This window comes from Chrysochloris asiatica, unplaced genomic scaffold (assembly GCF_000296735.1).
Source record: "Chrysochloris asiatica unplaced genomic scaffold, ChrAsi1.0 scaffold00046, whole genome shotgun sequence".
Lineage (NCBI taxonomy): Eukaryota > Metazoa > Chordata > Mammalia > Afrosoricida > Chrysochloridae > Chrysochloris > Chrysochloris asiatica.
This window is the reverse complement of record NW_006408564.1, coordinates 8796248-8817725: the sequence shown is the minus strand read 5'-3', so window position 1 is coordinate 8817725 and position 21478 is coordinate 8796248. Positions and strand designations below refer to the sequence as shown.

The 21478-nt window shown below is 41.1% G+C and overlaps 1 protein-coding gene across 1 annotated transcript in view; it reads left to right on the top strand.

Annotated features, from left to right (window-relative positions):
- Nucleotides 1-21478, top strand: part of LOC102834024 (chromosome unknown open reading frame, human C3orf67) — a 443079-nt gene that overhangs the window by 413217 nt on the left and 8384 nt on the right. The window contains exon 15 of the mRNA XM_006862094.1: nucleotides 12540-12634. Coding sequence (XP_006862156.1) covers nucleotides 12540-12634 — 95 coding nt within the window. The remainder of the gene's footprint in view (nucleotides 1-12539; nucleotides 12635-21478) is intronic.

Sequence of the window (21478 nt, the reverse complement as noted above, 5' to 3'; positions counted from 1 at the left end):
TATTCCTTTATATGTGGGTCAGAGTTCTGGGACCATCCCTTGAACCTTCTTGGTCAGGTATTCTGTTTTGTTGCTGGCGGAACTCCTTTACTGCACTTCCACCTGATCCACCATCTTGTTTGTTCTCCTATTTCCCAATTTTTGCTATGAAAGCGATTCAGTCTCATGTTAGATATCATCATAATAGGAGTCCTGGTGTGGCACGGTAGGATAATGCCCTGGACCACAAGGTCAGTTGAACTGCAAGGCCAGAAGTTCTAACTCACTTTCCACTCCTTGGAAACCCTTTACAGGGTCGCTATGATTCGAAACTGACTTGATAGCCCTTAACAACAACTAGAGCACATTTAGGAGGGGAAAAGACAAAAAAAATGTCTGGGAAGAATAATTTTCCTCTTGTTCTCAACAAACTGAATCCTAGTATTCTTCTCACTGTTCACAGAGTGTGGTTTCCTGACGCTCTCTCTTTAACAGGTCTTCCTCAGAGTGCTTACCCGCTTTCTAACCTTCTTGATCTCACCTGTCTGTCTTTTGTAGTCACAGCCTTCCTGAAAGCATTTATGTATTCTTTGATTCAACAGACATTTATTGGTTTCTAATATGTGCCTGGTGTGACACTGTAGGGTAAGCAAGCACAGGACCTCAAGGTCAGTTTGAACAGCAAGGCCGGCCGTTCAAACTCACCAGACACTCCGTGGAAGTCCTATACAGAGTCGGAACCAACTCAATGGCACACAACAACAATGACGTGTGCCATGCCCAAGGTAAAGAAGACTTACATGACATGATCACCTATCTCATGGCTTGCAGTCTGGTGAGAGAGGCAGGCATGACTCAATCACATAAATGGATGCATTATTACAAACTGAAATTACATCATTAAAACAAAGCCAACTTAGAACAATAGAGCTCCTTCCAGACATTCTGTCTTAACTTACCCAGATCCAGCCTTCCTCTGAAAAGAGACTGATCAATGTGAACTATTCAGTAGAATCTTGGTGTCTGACTTCTGGTTTGAATCAGCCAGTGGAAATTGGAGAAATCACCATATGTATGCTGTTTGTGGGATTAATTTAGGTTTACTGCAAATCTGGATCTGACCCAAGATTTCTTTCAAGAAAGCCCTCTCTTCTCTTTTGCTGTCTGGGTTCTAGTGTTCAGGTTCTTGGGTCCTGGGAGTATACTGTTCTTGGTGGTTCTCCCACATCTGCCCTCACCTTTGTAATAAGCCCTTTCTGAATCCTCCTTAAATCTTCTTTATTTGCGTGTACCAAGTGTTTCTTCATAAAACACTGACTGATACCATACCTGTGGTAAACTTAAACATTAGGCCAGACCTCTCTGAAGAAGTAAGATTTGAGCTGAAAACTGAAGGCTGAATGGTAAAGGGAGTAACTAGGACATTGTGGCTCTCCTTCAGGAGCCTAGGGCCATGTGCTGGCAACAGTGAGGGAAAGGAGCAAAAATATGCCGGAGAGATAGGTAAGGACCGGACTGTGCAGGACTTTAGGCCAGTATACTGATTTGGGATTTTATTCTATGAGTAAATTTTGAAATCTTACTCTGGATTTAATTTGAGGGAGTCCAACTTGGATGGAAAGCACACAAAAGAGATGCTGTATGATAGACTAAGATGGTAGTAATGAGCTTGGCAATGGATTAGCATTTCAAGAACCAAGAGTAGGACTTAATGATGAATTTTTATATACCCCCAGCTCATCTTTGCATGGAGGAGCTACTAAGAGCTACCTCACATTCCTCGTGTGCTAAAGGAAACTCTTATATCATCCCAGACTGGTTTCATTTCTCCAAATCCTCAGTTCATTCAGAGACACCAACACTGTTCTTCTTGTTAACTGCTGTTGAGTCGTTTCCAGCTTAGAGCAACCTGTATAGGGTTTCTGAGGAGCTGCTGGTAAAGTGTGAACTGCCAACCTTGTGGTTCAAACCAACTTTGCGATCCAGTGCTTATCTTGAAGCACTATACCAGGACTCCAACACTGTTCTTGGTTGGTGATGTGCCGTGGAATAGGTTTCAGCTCATAGCGACCCTGTACAGGGTTTCCAAGGCTGTAAATCTTTACGGGAACAGAAAGCCTCATCTTTCTCCCATGGAACAGCTGGTAGTTTTGACCTTGCATTTTGCAGCCCGATTCATAACGACTACGCTTCTGTTCTAGCCACCCAGAATTCAGACTTTAAACTTCCTCATTCTCTCTGAGCCTCGCTTCCTGTGTGTGACAGGAAATGTGATTGTGAGTAACATCTGTTTTAATTCTGACTTCTGTCTTCACTGTGGAACTGTTTCTTCAGTTTGAGTTTCCAGACCCAGTTTGAGAATTCCAGGGAAGCACCGTGATTGGGCCCAGATTATCTCAGGTGCTTGTTTCTGCAGCAATCAGTTGAGCTCATGTAGAAACATGGTGACTCTCAGGAAACCATGTGCTTAGAAGATCCAAGGAGGAGGGAGGAAAGAGGCCTCTAAGAGACTGCCTCAAAGGATGATTAGACTTTTTCCTTGGAAGCCCCAGGGATTAATGGTAGGAAAAATTAATAGACATGAAAAGAAAATGGATCTTTTTAACAGTCAAAACTGTTTAAAGATAAATGTGGTATTTGGAAGTAGTAGGTACATAGTTACTGATAGTAGTCAGTTACGCATAAGATAACCACTTGGTGAGGATGTTGTAGAATGGATTACAAATTAGATGGCAGTTGGAATAAACAATTTTGGAAGGTATCTTCCAGCGCTGAAAATCTGGTTAGAGACCTCCTGAGAAAAAGAGATTAAAATAAAAACAACAAAAACATCTTTATATGAAACTCCTAAATTGAGCTTCCAGTTTCAAATAGGAGATGAATTCTATGAAGAAATGCTATTGAGAGCTCTTTTTTGTAAATTTAAATTTGAAAAACAAAGAGATAGTTATTTTCTTAGTCTTTATGCTAGTAAATATATTTCTGAACTAGTAATATGCTAGTAAAAACATTCTGTTTTCTGAGGCAGAAAATTAGATTTTTCCATCTTGGCTGTAAAGAAGCAGGTTGTGTTTCCAGATTCACCCCAAACTATGTATGTACCAGACACATGATGAGGAAAAAATAGCATGTACATAGCCAGTGAAGGAAGAGCAAGATGGAGGGAAAATGCTCACTAGGTTACAGTAGCAGCATTATTGGTTGTTCTAGAAACCAGGTGGACAAAGGGACTGTTTCACTAACCATACATTTGATTAACATTGGGTCAACATTGGGTAACTAGCCACTCAGCTAGGTGCTGCTTAGAGTCAAATGGGGGGCGGGGGGAGTGCTTCATTAGTCAAATAAAAAAGTGAGAAAGTAATTATGAGCAGAGACAAAAGGTCTTAAGGAGAAGATAACAGTTCTATGAGAAGGAGGAGTAACAAAAAACTAGAATGAAGAGGGGAGGGAATATCAGAGAAGACCTCCTAAGAGTGTGAATTTAAGGCAAAATCTGAAGGTTCACTATGAGTTCATCAGGCCAGGGGAGGGGAGGAGTAGGGGAGGAGAAAATGGTCCAAACAAGAGGGCACACCCTGGGCAAAAGTCCCATGAAGTAAGGAACATGGCACACTCTTAGGAAATGAGAAAAGACCGCAGTATAGGTTGGCATAGTAAGTCAGAGCAATAGCAAGTAGGAGTAAACACCGTGCGAGATAAGGTTGGAGAAATAATGTGAAGACTAGTCTGTGCAAATCACTGATGGCCATGGTAATGATTTGATCTTTCTCTCAAGTACAATGATTTATCAATGACATTGAAGGGTTTTAGGCAAGAGGTTAGCATAATCAAGTTAGTATTTTGGCTGCAGTGTGGGGACCAGGGGAAATGAACACAGAAAGAGTGAATATGAAGCAATCAATTAAGAAGGTCTGCTTAGGAGAACAAGGAGCAAGAAAATTGCTTGAACTTTTAAAGAAGAGGTAGATCCAAAGGATATTTAGAAGGAAAATTGACAGGAGTTTTCATAAGAACTTTGAAGTTTTTCTACTTCATGATCCTAGTGCTCCTGTAGCACAAGTACCTCAAGTCAATGACTTTAAGTAACAGAAACTTATTTTCTCTAACAGTTCTGTTGTGGTGCTGTAGGATAAAGCACTGGACCACAAGGTTGACAGATCAAACTCAACAGCTACTCCCCCAAAACCTGTATAGGCCTGCTGTGAGTCCGAACCAACTTGAAGGCATTTCACAGCAACAACGGTTTTGGAGGCGGAAAGTACAGATCCACATGTTTCTTGGCTGCTTGATTTATACAGGATCCTCACATGGAGTCTCTTGCCCTCTCATCACCTACCCCTCCTTTCCCCAGCCAGTGTTCCTATCTGTCTCTAATCTGCTGTTTTTATATCGTAGAAGTGATAAGATTTAGAAACCTCCCTACTCACATCTGATTTAAGTACATAACAAAGAAAATCCTAGTCCCAAATAGGATTACATCCACAGGTATAGCATTAGGATTGCAACACATACATTTTAAGGAACACAATTGAATACGTAAAACCCACCCACTGACTATCTTTGTAAATAAGGTTTTAGTGGAATGCAGCCACTCCCTTTCGCTGACATATTGTCTGTGGTTACTTTTGCACCTGATGTAAAATAAGCTAAAGGTTCAGTCAATACAAAGATACCTTTTATTCTTAGAACAGTCAAACAAATCTTAATTTCCATCATTTCAAAATCAAGTTGGTTGTAGCAGATTGCTGTGGACTTCTTTCCCCTCCTGTTTTCCATCTTTGCTTAGGCTTTTTTTATGTACTGTGCTCATGGCTACAGTAACCTATGAAAAGAGGTTCTGCAGCTATTCCACGCCTATGAAACAGAAAAAGTATGAATACAAGATGTAATTCACCAGCCATATGAAAGAGTTTAATAGCTAAAATCAGTACCTCCAAACCATTGCTAAATTGTTGAAGTGAGGGGAGGAAAATCACTTTAAGATAGGAAAATCGATATTAAAGTGACAATAGATGCCAATGTAAAGTTACATCAAAATTGAACATATCTATAAAACATCGGAGCTCTGGTAGTGTAGTGGTTACGAATCGGGCTGCAAACCGCAAGGTCGGCAGTTCTAAACTACCAGCTGCTCTGCGGGAGAAAGATGAGGGTTTCTACTCCCGTAAAGATTTACAGCCTCGGAAACCCTGTTCAGGGTCGCTATGGGTCGGAACCGACTCTACGGCACTTAACCACAACAACAACTTTTGCACAAGAATAGCAGCTTTGAGTAGTTACATATTCAAAGTAGATCCCATATGACTCATAAATCCTAACATATTTACTGTGTGGTTCTTTGCAAAAAAAGTTTGTCAATGGTTGTTTTGGTACTACTGAAAACATCTCATGATGTGCCTTGGTAGAACCCAAAATTCACAGACATTGAGTTGATTCTGATTCACAGTAACTCTACAGGACAGAGTATGACTCTTTCTGAGTCTATAAACCTTTATGGGAGGAGACAGCGTCATGATTCTCCTGAGGGATGGAGTATGGGTCTGAACCTCCACCCTTGATTAGCAGTCCAACACTTACGTTATTAAATTCAGATCCAGGAATTCAGGAATGGATTTTGGAGGATTTCTGACCTCCTACAAAACACCCTCGTATTTATGGACAGTTTTCTGGAAATACAGCCCATGATTTTCATCAGCTTTTAAAAAGAATCTGTCATCTCCCAAAAGTAGGATGTTGCCCCATCCCTCTCTCCATTCTGTTCTTTAGGCTGTAGGACTGTCATCCCCAGGCAGCTTTTAGTGAGTAGTGTACACCGAGGCTGAATGGCAGGTACCATGAAATTTTGCAGAGATAGTGCTCCAAATCGCTGAGTTCTTAATGTAAGAACTGTGCTAAGTATGTTACTGTGTTGGCGCTTCTGTAAGTAAATGTAAATGACAGCTGTATGACAATTACGGTCATGTTTAGATTGCTCAAATAATTACTCTTCAAATAAATATTTAAACATCTGCAAGACATTGCAAAGGAATTCCTTCAAGGAAATACACGGCTGAGCTAGTCAATCCACAGACTTGGCCCATGATACATTGTTTGCCAAATCCTGTGATTGATTTATTGGCAGGATGCGGCAAACTCTGGAGCAAGCACTAAATCTGGTCCATTGCTGTGTGTTAACCAGCTCATCCATCTGTGGCCATGTGGGATAGGCAATGGGCTGCTAACCAAATGGTTTGGTGGTTCAAACCACCTCTTACTCCACAGGAAGCACATGAGGCTGTCTGTTCTCAAATCCCTATGTGAGATAGAAATCAACACAGTGGAAGTGAGTTTGATTTTTTGGTTTTAGGTAAAGAACATACAGGAACTCTTTGTACTCTTCATACAAGTTTTCTATAAATCTAAAAAATCTGTTTTGTTTTTTTCAAAAAGAACTATAAAAAGAAGAGACTTGTTCTTTCCATAGCTGCTGTACAAAAGAAAAACATTAATTGACATTTAAGAAGTAAATGCCTTGTCTTTCACAACAGTCGCCAAGAACCCTCACCAACATTTTCTGTGTCCTTGGATTGCGAGTAGGAGTCACTGCCGCCATTGTGTAGTTTCAGATTTGTACTTGGGGAATGCCATCCTATTCATAGCACTCCACTCAGATTTCTCCTCTTCAGCCTTGCTCTATCATTCTTCAGGAGTGATGAGCTTGCTGCACTGGTCAATTGTATGTGGTGTTGTCATTTTCTGTAATGTAGGAATTTGGGGGTATTGCTATAATTAAATGGACTAAATAAAAGGTGCTTATCAGAAAGTGCCCATTAGCTTGGAAGTCTGTGACAAATCCCTTACGAATGTGTTATTATGAAATTGATTTACACTGTGCACTCACCTGGCTTCTCACCAGGCATGATTGAGTGGTAACTAAGGTGAGCAGGGACAGAATGTATGTTTAAATCTGACAAAAAGGAAGTGGGTGACATTTGTAATAAGATATTTTTTTAAACTGGAAGAATGAATGACTTCCAGGGAAAACTTCTGTCTAGACTTTTAATCCTTACATCATCTGCAAGGACCACGGTGGATCCATGTCTGACTTCCCCTGGCTTAATAAGGGGGAAAGAAAATCAAACTCAAAATCAGCCCCAGACTGATTTATGAAGCAGAGGTCAGACATGCCTGCACCTTACAACCTTCTTTACCCCATTCTGACACTAACCATCCCTCTCACAGCACCCTCTGCTTCCTATCTGGGTTTGATCATCCATTGTAATGGCCACACAGAACTCATAACAATACTCAAGATTATAGGGTTTATTAGGAAAGTGAACAGGGTACAATTCAGGATCCAAACCAACTCAGAACACAGCAATTCTCCTCCAATCAGGAACACCTCGTGTCTGCCATACTGCAGGCATGCCTCATTCTTGTTTTCAGCCTCTCAGCCTCTCAGTGGTTCCTTGGCCACTGCCCTGCTCAAGCCGTGTTAAAATGGTCTCTTAGTCAGTGAATGCCCAAAGGGCACATACTGTAAAGCAGTCTCCTGGGAGTAGGCGCTCACTTTTACATAATCCAAAGGCCTAGAACCTGAAGCTACTCTGTCTTTTCATTACACCACGTCTGCTGCTACCACTTGTTATCACTTCTTGCTGTTGCCTCTACAGTCTCTGTTTCTCTAGGTAGAGTTCTCACATGTCACTCATGGTCTTCCTTCTTCATGGTCCTGGGATCTTCCTTCCTGCTTCTGAGATGGCTCCTTTTAAACTTAGCTGGAGGGCAAAACTAACCAATTCCAGCCTTTTTGTTGTTCTTAGGTGCCAACAAGTCAGTACCAACTCATAGTGACCCTATGCAAAACAGATCAAACACTGCCCAAACCTGGGCCAACCTCACAATTGTTGTCACACTTGAGCCCATTGATGCTGACACTGTGCCAATCCATCTCGCTTGGGGTCTTCTTTTTTTCTGACCCTCCACCTTACCAAACATGATAATTCTTCTCCAGTGACTGACCCCTCCTGACAATATGTCTGAAGTATAAGAGACCAAGTTTGGCCATCCTGGCCTCCAAGGAGTACTCTGGCTGCACTTCTTCCAGCACAGAGCTGTTTGTTCTTTTGGCAGCCTGTGGTGCTTTCAGTATGCTCCTCCAACACCATAACTCAAATGCACCAATTCTTCTATGATCTTCCTTATTCACAGTCCAACTTTCGCATGCATATGAGGTTATTCAAAACATCATGGCTTGGGTCAGGTGCACCGTAGTCCTCAAACTGACATCTTTGCTCTTCAACACTTTAAAAAGGTTTTGTGCAGCAGATTTGCCTAATGCAATACATTGTTTGAGTTCTTGACTGCTGCTTCCATGAGTGTTGATGGTTGATCCAAGAAAAATGAAGTCTTTGACAATGTCAATCTTTTCTTCATTAATAAGAATATTGTTTATTGGTCCAATGGTGAGGATTTGTGTTTTCTGTACATTGAGATACAACCCATACTGAAGGCTGTGATCTTTATCTTCATCAGTAATTATTTTAAGTCCTCTTCATTTTCAGCAAGCAAGGTTGTATCATCTGCATATCACAGGTTATTAATGAGTCTTCCTCCAATCCTCATGCCACATTTTTCTTCATATAACCCAGCTTCTCAGATTATTTGTTCGGCATACAGATTGAATAAGTGTGGTGAAAGAATACAACCCTGGCACACACCTTTCCTAATTGTAAACTATTTGGTGTTCCCATATTCTGTTTGAACTACATCTTGGTCCATGTACACATGCTTTATGAGCACAATTAAGTGTTCCATACTACTCATACTTGACAATGTTGTCCATAGTTTGTCGGGATCCACACAATCAAAAGCCTTTGCATAAAGCACAGGTAAACATCTTTCTGGTATTCTTTGCTTTCAGCCAAGATCCATCTGACGTCAGCAATGATATCCCTCATTTCACGTCCTCTTCTGAATCTAGTTTGAATCTCTGGAAATTCTCTGTCAATGAATGGTTGCAGCTGTTTCTGTATTACCTTTAGTAAAACTTTACTCGCATGGAATACCAATGATATTGTCCAGTGATTTCCGTGTTCTGTTGGGTCACCTCTCTTTGGAATGGGCACAAATAACAGATCTCTTCCAGTCAGTTGGCCAGATAGTTGACTTTCAAATCTCTTGTCATAGATGAGTGCCTCCAGTGCTGCCTCACATTGTTGAAAGATTTCAATTTTTATTCCATCAATTCCCACTGCCTTGTTCTTTGCCAATTTCTTCAATGCGCCTTGGACTTCTGCCCTCAGAATCATATGCTACCTCTTAAAATGGTTCAATATCAATTATTTCATTTTGGTACAGTGACTGTGTATTCCTTCCATCTTCTTTTGATGCTTTCTGCATCATTCAATAATTTGCCCAGAGAATCCTTCAATAACACAAGTCAAGGATTGAATTTTTCCTTCAGTTCCTTCAGCTTAAGAAATGCTAAGTGTGTTCTTCCCTTTTGGCTTTCTAACTCCAGGTCTTCGCACATTTCGTTGTAATATTTAACTTTGTCTTCTTAAGCTGACCTTTGAAGTGTTCTGTTCATCTCTTGTACTTCCTCTTTTATTCCATTTGCTTTAGCTTCTCTACACTGAAGAGCAAATTTCAGAGTCTCTTCTAACATCCATTTTGATCTTTTCCTGCTTTCTTGTCTTCTTAAAGACTTTTCACTTTATTCCTGTATGATGTTCTTGATGCCATCCCACAACTCTTCTAGCCTTCAGTCTTTCGTGTCTAATGTATCAAATCTGTTCTTCAGGTGATCTCTATATTCAGGTGTGATATTCAAAGTCATATTTTAGCTCTCGTGGACTTGTTTTCATTTTCATCAGATTCAGTCTGAATATACATATGAGCAATTGATTGTCTCTTCCACAGTCTGCCCCTGGCCTTGTTTTGGCAGATGATATTGAGCTTTACACACCGTCTGTTTGTACAGATGTAATCAATTTGATTTCTGTGTATTCCATCTAGTGAGATCCATGGGGATAGTCATCTTTTATGCTGTTTAAAAAAGGTAATTTGAAATGAACAAATCATTGGTCTTGCAGAATTCTATCATGTGTTCTCCAGCATCATTTCCATCACCAAGGCCATATTTTCCAACTACTGATCCTCTTTGTTTTCTCCCATCCTTTGCATTCAATCACCCATAATGATTAATACATCTTGATTGCATGTTGGGTCAATTTGAGACTGAAGAAGTCGGTAGAATTTTTCTGTTTCATTCTCACTAGTGTTAGTGGTTCATGTGTAAATTTGAATATTAGTGGTATTAATTGGTCTTCCCTGTAGGCACATGGATATTATCCTATCACAGATTGATTGTAATTCCCAGCCTGAAAGTACTATATACCTTATTTGTATGGTGCCTCCTTATCACTTGGTGGGAATTAAAAGTCATTGGATAGAAAAGCCATATCAAGTAAATTCAAAGCACCACACCACCCTTTACTGGTTAAATGTAAACAAGGCCAAATCCTATCTTGTTTTATCATCGTAGGAAAGACCACACCTTGGTCTTCATTAATAATAAATATGGTGGTGATTGTAACTGACACTTACTTATCGTTGTTAGTGCCGTTGAATCAGTTCAGACTCGTAGGAACCCTGGGTAGGGATTTTGAGGAGCGGCTGGTAAATTTGAACGTCCAACCTTGCTTTCAGGTGTTCATCCTACAACGCCACATGAAGACTTGAATGTTAACTCTATCCAGATCCATACCAAATGTTTTTCACCTGACATACTGTTATTATCTCCTTTTTAAAATGCAGCTTGAGTGATGTTTAGTGACTTGGCCATAGTCTTACATTGAAATGTGGAGCTACAGTTGGCCTAGAGAGCCAGTGGTTTTTGTTCTGGTTGAGACTTCTCCCACTATAGGAAAGCCAGAAGGAAATAGAGAAAAGTGAGTGAGGAGGATACACTCCTGTTGTGAAGAATTATAAATGATACAGGGTGATTATATCCATGCCATAAATAGAATTCATGATGGAAAATCCTTCACATTCACTTACCATCTCCTTTCCAATGAAGACATTCAGAAGGGCTTAAGGAAGAAGGCACTGTGACTCATGCCCTCTGACACTCGCTCTCTTCAATTGTACTCACCCAGGTAGCACTAGAATCAGCACTGGACTGTGAACCACAAGGTCAGCAGTTCAAACCCACCAGCTGCTCCCTGGAAACCCTATACAGGGTCACTATGAGTTGGAACTGATTTGATGGCATTTAACAACAACAAGGGAACAGGGAGTTTGGAAAGAATGAAGAAGAGAAGTAAAGAGGTTGGGAAATAAGGTTGGAAGTTAAAGACAGATGGACAGAGAAATTAAGAGATGTTTTCGGGAATGGTTTTGCTAAAACTCGTATCAGTGAGTCACTCGAGAACCAGACTTCCCTTACTCTCCCTCCCTTTGTCCTCCACTGCTCTGAAGCCCTGAGTTAAGGCACAGTGACTCTGTCATTGCACTTGATTCCACAGCAGCTCCAAAACTACCTTCCGCTTTGTGCCCTCATGCAGAAAGCTGTCAACCATAACAACAGCCATGTCACTTTGCCAGGCTTTCTTACCAAAAAGTCATAAGGAGCTTTGTCTGTGCTGTTTTTTCTCTGCTAAGGCCGTTTGAACTGCAAGGTTGGCGGTTCAAGCTCACCAGCTGCTCCTCGGAAACCCTATACAGGGTCGCTATGGGTTGGAACCAACTTGATGGCACATACCTACTACAACAACAACTGTACTAATTGTCTTTCTTGGGTGAGAATAACAATGCTATAATTCAGTAGCAACAATAATAAACTTTTAAGAGTTATCTTCATCATGTAAATGACACATTTATTGAACAAGTTAGTTAAGTGAATGACTAACTCCACAGAAACCAGTTTATAAAACTGAATACAGGTAGCCCCCAACTTATGACATGTTTGAGTTACCATGCATGAATCATTGTTGCTTAGGACCATCCTGGTTTGTGTGTGTGTGTGTCTTATCATTAGTAACATGTACTACAGACAAAACAATGTTACAGCACGTAGTTTCCTGATGTCATAGTAGCTGTAAGTTTCCAGCCCCCAAAGACAAATGTAATGTTTCCAGCCCCCAAAGACAAATAAAGATCAGATTTATAAATGTTGTTGTTAAGTGCCATCAGGTCGGTTCCAACTCATAGCTACCCAAGGAGCAACTGGTGGGTTTAAACCACCAACTTTATGGTTAACAGTCCAGTGCTTCTCTTACAACGTCATACCAGAAAGCCAGATTTATATACATACTGATAATAAAAGGCAAAATAATGCAAAGCAAAAAAAGAAAAGGTATTCAAAAACGTCAGAACCAATATGTCACAGTCGTTGGAACAAAACCCACTGGGGACTGCCTGTATTAACATCTGGACAGACTGTCTTTCTGAAATGTGAAAGAGGAAAAAATGTTTGTGTGTGGAATCCCCAGGGAATTAAAAATCCAGGGCAGAAGTAAATCTTTATATCGAATTTCAGATGTGTTGCTTATTCACCTTTCTTTCCTTTTTAGGGACTGGTTAAATATGTTCAGCCCACCAATTGTTCCTCCCAGTCAGCAGCCAACCGAGCAGCATCCAGATTCTTCAGAAAGTTTGAGTGTTCAAGGTAGGAATATGAAAAATGCTATGCCTAAAAAAATTAAAACAATTGGCTATAAATAGAGAAAATCAGTCCCTTTTGAGATGCCACTGTTTTTATTAGTTTAGACACCCCAAATGAATCAACCTATGCCACATTTTTCTAGAGTTTTGCTTATTTTGCAAGTAAAAGAATTATAATAGAGAAAATGCCCATGTTCTTCTAAAACTTAATCCCAGGGCAAAATATGAGTGGGCTTCAAAAAGTTCTTGGTGGGGGGAAATGGAATTAAAAGATAATGAAATTTTTCCACAAATTTTTGAAGTCCCCTCACAGTTTAGAGTATAAGAACATGGCTTTGATGTCAAATAGGCTTTATTCTGAGTTCTGGTTCTGCCAGTTCTTAGCTGTGTCACCTTTAGGAATTTTGGCTACCACATCTATAAAACCAGACTAATGATAGACCAGACTAACCTAAAAGTTTCCCCTGAGGATTCAAAGAGCTGGTATTGTGAATTGCATAAAATGGTGCCTACCAACTACTAGCTGTTTATGTTATTATCAAATAAATACTCCAACATCACTAAGATGCATGTTTTCTTAAAAACATGGGCTGTCACATAGCTAGGATAGCCATGATTTTTTTTAACATTTAATGTGAATTGGATGAAAGTTTACAGACAAGACCATCTTCTCTACATTCAGCAAGCCATACACTTTGTTTCATCTCAGAGATTCAATCCTCTCCCTGCAACAACAGTTTTTTCCCTTCCTCCCTGAGGCTCTCTCCAGCTTGTATTTCGTAAACGAATAAGATTAAAATATTTGATGTACACTTAACAAAACAAAAAAATCATATATATATTTAAATGTCAAAGGGCACATTTTGCCTGCCAGCCTCCTGTCCACAGGCACACAGCCATCATCTCTGTTGTCACTTTTCTAGTTAGGGATCTCACACTCCACTCGTGCTCTTCCTTCTTAATGGTCCTGGGATTATCTTTTCCTGAAATGAAAGATGCCCTTCTCCCTCCTTTTAATTAACACCTTCTACAATTACAGTCATGACCATTGAAAGTAATCTTGTTAACAGTTATTCACAATTGAGTCATAAAATCCTATCACCATCATTTCTATCCCCTTTCACCAGATTCATCTGGGAAAAAGGGAAACTATTTAGTGGGGATTCTGCCTTACCCTTATAATTCTGCAACTGAGTTTACTCATGAGAGCTTGTAAACCAGGCACTTCATGCTTGTGTAGCCACCCCCATTTTTGATAGCCAGTGTCTAAATTTCTCATCCCTATCTACCTACTAGTTTGAAGAAACTATGGTGTTCCTTGATATGATGAAACCTTCCATTCTAGTTGGAATTTTGAGTCACTGCATTCATAGGCAAAAGTCTGGTTTGTTATATTGTAACAGTTTACAATTGTTCTCGTTTACCAAACATCTTTATCTTACTTGTTTGGACTAATGGTCAACTAGCCATCCAAGCTAGGTGAAATGGGTACTCGCTGCAAGTTTGGGACTTTCTGTGCACCTCTCTACACTTCAGACCATCTGGCCACTTCACTGTCAGCCCTAGCTCCCAGGGGCTAGGTCAGTGTCCGTGGACTCAAGAGTTCACACATTTCCCTAAACCAGCCTGCCCTTCTCTCTCATCTCAAGGCCAATCAGTGTCAGTGGAACATGTCTAAACTCAGCCCATGTCTTTATTGCTGCATTTCTCTCACTTCCGCTCACAAGTAGACCAGGTGATCACCAGCGAGCATACTATATTGCGCATGGGTTCCCTTTGAGTTGCAGCCCTAGAAGGGGATTTTCCTTGATGGGCTGACTTTTCTTTCCTTGATGCCTCCAAAGCAAACAACTTGCTTGATATGAAAACAGGCAAACCATCCACTTTTTTCTTACAGGTCTTTCTTTTAATAAGAAAGGTCTATTCTCCCAGCAGTTTTGTGTAGGTAGGTCTACATGTCTTTTAAAGTGGAAATGTCCAACCTCAGAAGGTTCTGAGTGGGGCTGAGGATTCCACTTAAGGACCCATACTCTACAAATTCTTAACAAGAAGCCTATTTCCCTGAGCAAATTCTAACTCCCATTTTAGCAAATCCAATCAGTTTTAGACTGAAGGCCAGTTTACAAGCTTTCTGTCATCATAATTCCCAATATTCATGTCCGATACCTATTATTAATGTAGAACATTATTAGTTCAGAAGTGAAAATTTGCCTGGGTTCCTTTGTTGGCAAGTGCCATAAAGCTGAACCATTTCTGGTTGCGAGCAAGGTCCGCGGTGGCCAGGAGTATAGACCGGAGGGAAGTACCAGAGTCTTTGGTGAAAACAGAGGGGCTGAGACAGAGAGAGGGTGCAGGACAATCTAAATGCATGATTGCAGTGACAAGTAGATTCGCAGGGGGACTCACTGAGACCATTTCCTGGGTTGCATCTTCAAGATGGTAGCACTGTATCTGAAGTTAAAAAATGAAACAAAAATGAAACTGAAATGAATATAAATTTCTCTAACGGAGGTGCCAATTGTTTTTTCTAACTGCCACAGGGAGAGATTGGAGCCTCCTGTTTTTTCCTCAACTCTGGAGGACTCAGAGTGAGAACTCATACATCTGAGTTGTATATTTTGGCCACCCAAGGGATGGAGATGTCACTGTGATTTACTGTCTCAAATAGATTCTGCCTCTCAAATTAGGAATCCTTTTAGAGGTGTACATTCATAATTACTTATGACAGAAAAATAGAATCTTGGCTGTCAGGAGGAGACCTTGCTGTGAGGAAACAAATAATAAGTTATCTTAAGTGTCCTAAATTAGCCACAAGAACCAAGAGTGTGGTCCTTGAGCAAAGGCACCCAAGATATATTGCAGAGATAAGTGGCTGAGAAAATGACTTAAAGTCACCATTGCAAAGCCTAGCTGTGACAGCTGGAGTTTTGTTATGCTGAAGGTAAACAGAACTTACATCGAGAGCAAATTAACTAATTAGTTTCAAAGAACTGTAGAAATGTTCTGGCCACTGTCAGCTAGATCTGGCATCCCTTCTGCCTGACAACCAACATTTTTATCAGCTGTGATTTTCTCACCTTCCCCTTTGCTGATATGCATGGATAATTTGTAGCTAAGTAATGCCATCAGAAACTCATATTTCCTATTTGGCTAATTGTTACATTAATGGTTAATGCACAGTGCAATCTGTTCTTATGCTGAGATGATGTGTCCATCTGTTCTGATAAAGTGTTAGTCAAAGAAATATCTTGGTCTATAGTAGTAGTTGGTATCATCAGAAGGGGCATGGAGCTGGATGTGAGTACTCTAGGACCCTTGCAGGGTCTCTGTTGTCTAAAATCCAAAAGAACCAAACTCACTGCCACTAAATAAATTCTGACTCCCAGAGAACTGCTCCATAGGATTTCCAAGGCTGTGCATCTTTACAGAAGCAGACGGACACACCTTTCTCCTGCAGTGCAGCTGGTGGATTCAAACCACTGACCTTTTGGTTAGCAGTTGATCTGGTGTATAATAATGCCTTTCATCTAGCACTTGCTGTGTTGTGGAGTGAAGTCCTGGTGTGGCGCTGTAGGGTAATGTACTAGTCAGTTTGAGCCATAAGGTTGGCAGTTCAAACCCACCAGCTGCTCCTCCTGAACCCTATACAACAAGGTCGCTATGAGTTGGAACTTACGTGATGGCACCTAACAGCAAAAAACGTCATGATGTGGCACTGTAGGATAAGCACTGGACTGTCCATTGCAAGGTCAGCAGTTAACACCCACCAGCTGCTTCTTGAAAATGCTGTTCAGGGCCCCTATAAATCAGAACCAACTTGACGACACTTAAGAACAACACCAACAAATGTGAGTCAGAGTTTACTCAGTGGCACCAGGTTTGGCTTTTTTAGGTTTATGTACAAGGCACTGTGCTAAGTCAGGTATATTTAGTCCTCAGCCTCATAATTCCACAGCTGAGGAAACTAAGACATAGCATTGTTGAGTCACTTGCCCAAGGTCCACAAACTAATAAGTGGCAGACCTGGAACGTAAATCTTGCTCCAGAGACCAAGAAAATGTTTTTATCCTTTTTGGTTTGGGGATCAGGTGAATTCATTACCTACTCAGAAATTGCCGACTGTCATCCAGTCAATTCCACCTCACAGCGATCCTATACGTCAGAGTAGAACTCCCCTATTGGGTTTTCCAAGGCTGTAGTCTTCACCCCATCTTTCTACTGAGCAGTAGCTAGCAGATTCAAACCACCGGCCTTTCCATTCACAGCCAAGTGGTAAGTCACTCTGCCACCAGGACTCCTTACTCACAAATACAATATACATAAAACCAGAAATCGAGAAATTATTTTTCTATTGAGAGTTCCTGATTTACAGAGAAGAAGTAATTAAAATATCTTAGGGGCTAAATTCATGATATATATATATATATATATATATATTTTTTTTTTAAGGCACATCTCTAGTTGCTATGACAAATGCCCAAGCAGAGCTGGTACTAAGAGTAGGACCTGTTGTTAAGAGCTGTGGAGTTGGTTCTGACTCATAGTGACCCTGTTTAGAGTTTCCAAGGAACGGCTGATGAGTTTGAACTGCTGACCTTGTAGTTCAAACCAACTTTGAAGTTCAGCACATTATCCTGCAGCATCACACCAGGATTAGGACCTGAGCTTCCGGCATATCTGTGCTCTTCCACAAAACCATTTCACTAGAACAAGAACTTGAATACAGAGGGCTAGATGTCTCCTTTCCTGGAACAGATGCCCACCCTCAGAGTTGTAGGATACTAATAATAATAAGTAACATCTGCTGAATCTCCTAGTATTCCAGGCCTTTGATTTGATTCTCACTCAACAGCAATCCTATAGGACAGAGTAGAGCTGCCCCTAGGGTTTCCAGGCTCTTCACTAGAGCAGACTGCCACATGTTTCTCCCAAGGACCCATTGGTTTGGTTCGCACCACTGACTTGTTAGTAGCTGAGTGCTTCACCACCGGCGTCACAGGGCTTCTTTATTCCAGCCCTACATATGCATCATCCTATTCCACTCGATTCTCACAACCACCTACAGAGAGGTGTAGGTACCATGGGGCTGAGAGAGGTGAATCAGGGTGCCTAAACCACTACACCTCCGCCAGAGATGAAGAGACCAGGTTGCATTTGTGCAGCTGGAGGCATTACTGCACTTCAACAGCAAGGAAGACCCCCCTGGCCAAAACATAATTCTAGAAACCTAGTTTCAGGCCATACAAAAGTAAGCACATGCGTTATATCTAGCCCTTGAGTTCGATTCCTGTCCTTCCTTCATTTAGAAGGAGTTTGTCTCAACACCCCAATTTCTGCTCAACCAAACTGTCTCAATTGTATCCCTGCCGCCTTCAATCAGTGCACAGCCTTGCACATCATGCCATTTCACTGGTGGAGGAGTGGGCAGCTTGTCACAGCCCCTCTTGGGCCAGAATTTACTCATTGGACTACCAGATGTCATGAGCACACACGCCCTTCACACTCACTAAAAATGTGTTTTCCTCGAACTCATGTGAAAGTGGAAAGTTAAGATTTTCAGAACTTACTCAAGAAAACTACCAAGCTGACCTTTTAAAAATGAACCCTACTTTGCTCAATAAATAGCTGTCCATTTGTTGTAAACATTTGTTCCTTTGCAGATATGACCCTTAAATTATTCATGCTTACCAGCTCCAAAATAGAATAATAATAAGGCCTTCTTTTCAGGCCTGTAGATTTTTCCTGCAGTCTACATAGATTTTGAGTGAGAAAGATATTAAGGATTTTTAGAGTTGCCAGTGTCTTATAAAACTAACATTCTCTTACACTTTTTTATGGCAAAGCCACATAGGATATTCCTTCTACAGATATAATGTCCAAGTTGCTTATAATGAATTTACAGAAAACCTGTAGCTCCTCCCAGCTAAGCGAGAAAGGGGGCCCTGGCCACCTGCTCTGGCTCCGTCCTATCTGCTACCTCAGCATGATTTCACATTCACTTAAGTAGTCTGTGCCTAAAAGCAGTTTTCATAGTGATCCCACCAGACTTCATGCTTCATCTAGCAACTCTAGTGCCACCCCAGTGCCTATCATGGTGCCTGGGATATTTGATGAGTGAATGAGGTATTGGAAGGGAAAAATGAGGAAAATTTGATCTAGTCATTGAATCTTCCCTGCTTCTTGAAGATTTATTTAAGATGCAAGGATTTGATTCTGACAAGTCAATTCTGACTTAAAGAGACCCCTTGTGTTTCAGAGTAGATCTGCCCTCTACAGGGTTTTCATAACTGTGACTTTTCAGCAGCAGATAGCAAGGACTTTCTTCCAAGACAACTCGGTATGGGTTCGAGCTGCTAATCTTTCCCTTAGTAGCCCAGCACTTAACCGTTTGCACCACCCAAGGATCTTTCCCCTAAAGGCCATACTGATGATGTGATATCAAAGTAATAATTTGCTGTAATTGAGTGCGGTTGAGTCATTTCTGACCCATTGCAACCCTGTTTCCGAGGAGTGGCTGGTGAGCTGAAACAGCTGACCTTGTGGTTCAAACCAACTTTGCAGTCCAGCGCATTAACCCACAGCACCACACCAGAAGCTAGCATTAGTGAAGCACATAATCTGTGCCCAGTAGTGTGCTGAGTTTTCTGCTACTCACAATCGTCCCTGGCATCGGTTATGTTTTGTCCTCATTCTGAAGGTGCACAAAGGAGCTAACCTGGGTCAGCAGCCTAGAGTGTGGAACAAGATGCTGACCCAGGCCTATCTGACAAGGGAGTTTAATCCCTACACTACATTCTGATAAGAACTTCACAACTGAAATTTCTTCTGTTGTTTTTATTGTTGTTGTTGTTTTTAATTTAGGAACTTCTCTTTCTTAAAACTTTCTGAATAACAGTATCTTCTTAGTACACCCCATAGATCCATAGAACTCTCATCTCAGCTTTGAGCTTATGAAAAGATCCAAAGTATGGCAGTCTTAAATCCAAAGACCCAGTCTATTCCTCTTAGTTTTTGGTCTCTGATGAAGCTTTGAGGAGCGGGTGATTATTGCCTCTTATTCAGATTTCAGGGGTGTCTTCGCTTCCACAGAGAGGTGATTTGGAGGGCAGAACACTGCTGTCTCAGCAGTGTAAGGAGATGCCTTCATTTGAGGGGTACAGGGAGTGAACTCTCCAGTTCATATGTTTAAAAAAAAAAAAAAAAGAACACATTTGTCATGTCTGAGGCTCTCTCCCCTATTTCAAGGCCACTCCACATGCATCGCAGAGGGGTCCTGGCCCTGTATGTGTTACTGGGACCTAAGAGGCACTTTCCCATACCTACCACCCAGCCCTGAAATCAGGCCCTCAGGTTACTGGGCTCTGTAGACTCCAGAGCGCCACAGCCTGGTAAAGAATCTTCCTTCGTGTTCAATCAAGCACACATTGAACACTTATAAGCGAAGACCACCTGGAAAGGCTGAGCTTCCAATAATTCCACGTCCTTCACCGTGTTGCTATAAATGACATTGTACTAGTGAAATCTACCAAGGCCAGTTGCCATCAAGTCACCTCTGACTTGTGGTGACCCCATGTTTGTCAGAATAAAACTCTGTTGCATGAAGTTTTCAGTGGGTGGTTTTTCAGAAGCAGATCACCAGGCTGTCTTCTGAGGCACTTTTGGGTGAATTGAACCTTTAGCCGTTCAGCTAGCGGTCAAGCAGGTTAACCATTTGTACCACCCAGGGACTCCAGGTAATATATGTTGTTGTTAAGTGCCGTCGAGTCGGTTCTGACCCATAGCGACCCTGTACAAGGTTTCCGAGGGTGTAAATCTTTACGGGAGTAGAAAGCCTCATCTTTCTCCCGTGGAGCTGCTGGTAGTTTCAAACTGCCCGATTCGTAACCACTACGCTACCAGAGGTAAAAAATAACCACCGATTTTTACAAAATGTGGGATGTGCTTATTTCCCAAATGATACCAGAGCTATAATCATCACACATTATTTGCCTCCCAAACAACAGCTTAGATCTCTGATAGAAGACAGTACCTTGGCATCTTTTTGTATTTCATAGTTGGCCATTTATCTTTCTCCCATTGGAGGGCATGTATTTGCTGAGACCTAAAATTCAACAGTTCACAGTGGACTTTCCAAGATGTTTTGTGCAAGTTGATTTTGCCCTACTGTGAGATATGTGGTAGACGAGCTTGCAAGCACCTGGTACTCAGCAGCATCCGATCTAAGATGTCATCTTTATTGATCGATCCTGTGGCTGACTGTTCCAAGGGGTGATCCCTCACCATGGAATTGTTTAAACAATAGGGTATTAGTATGCACATAAAAATACAGTCAATCAGTTCTCAAGATCTATAAGAGAGAAAAAAATGCATTAACTGCTTTAAAAAAAAATTCCAGATGGCAGCATCAGAAAATCGAAAATCAAGTACAGAGTCTTGATTCAGGGATTTTTAAATCTGATAAACTGGTCCCACATCATTTATTTTCAAGCTTGAAGACAGCCTGCGCTTACAGGTTTTCTATGATCTACAGTTAAAATGCATTAAATATAGATAATTAAGCATTAATATTAACTGACTTTCACAAGGTGAACTGGAGAGGTTATTTTCCAGAGCGGGTCTAACCAAGGGGAGGGCAGCCAATATTGCTGTTTCGTCTGGCACCGCTGCTTTTTCTTCTGTTACTGCTGTTGCTGTTCAACAGTTTGAAAGTGGATGAGGCTTAAAGTTTGTAAATAGATCATAATCCGAAAGGTGACTTTATTTCACTGGAGCTAGCTTTATTATATGGAAAAGAGTGAAAATGCAGTTTGGACCACTGTGTCCAGATGCTTGTGGTCTAGTAACAGAA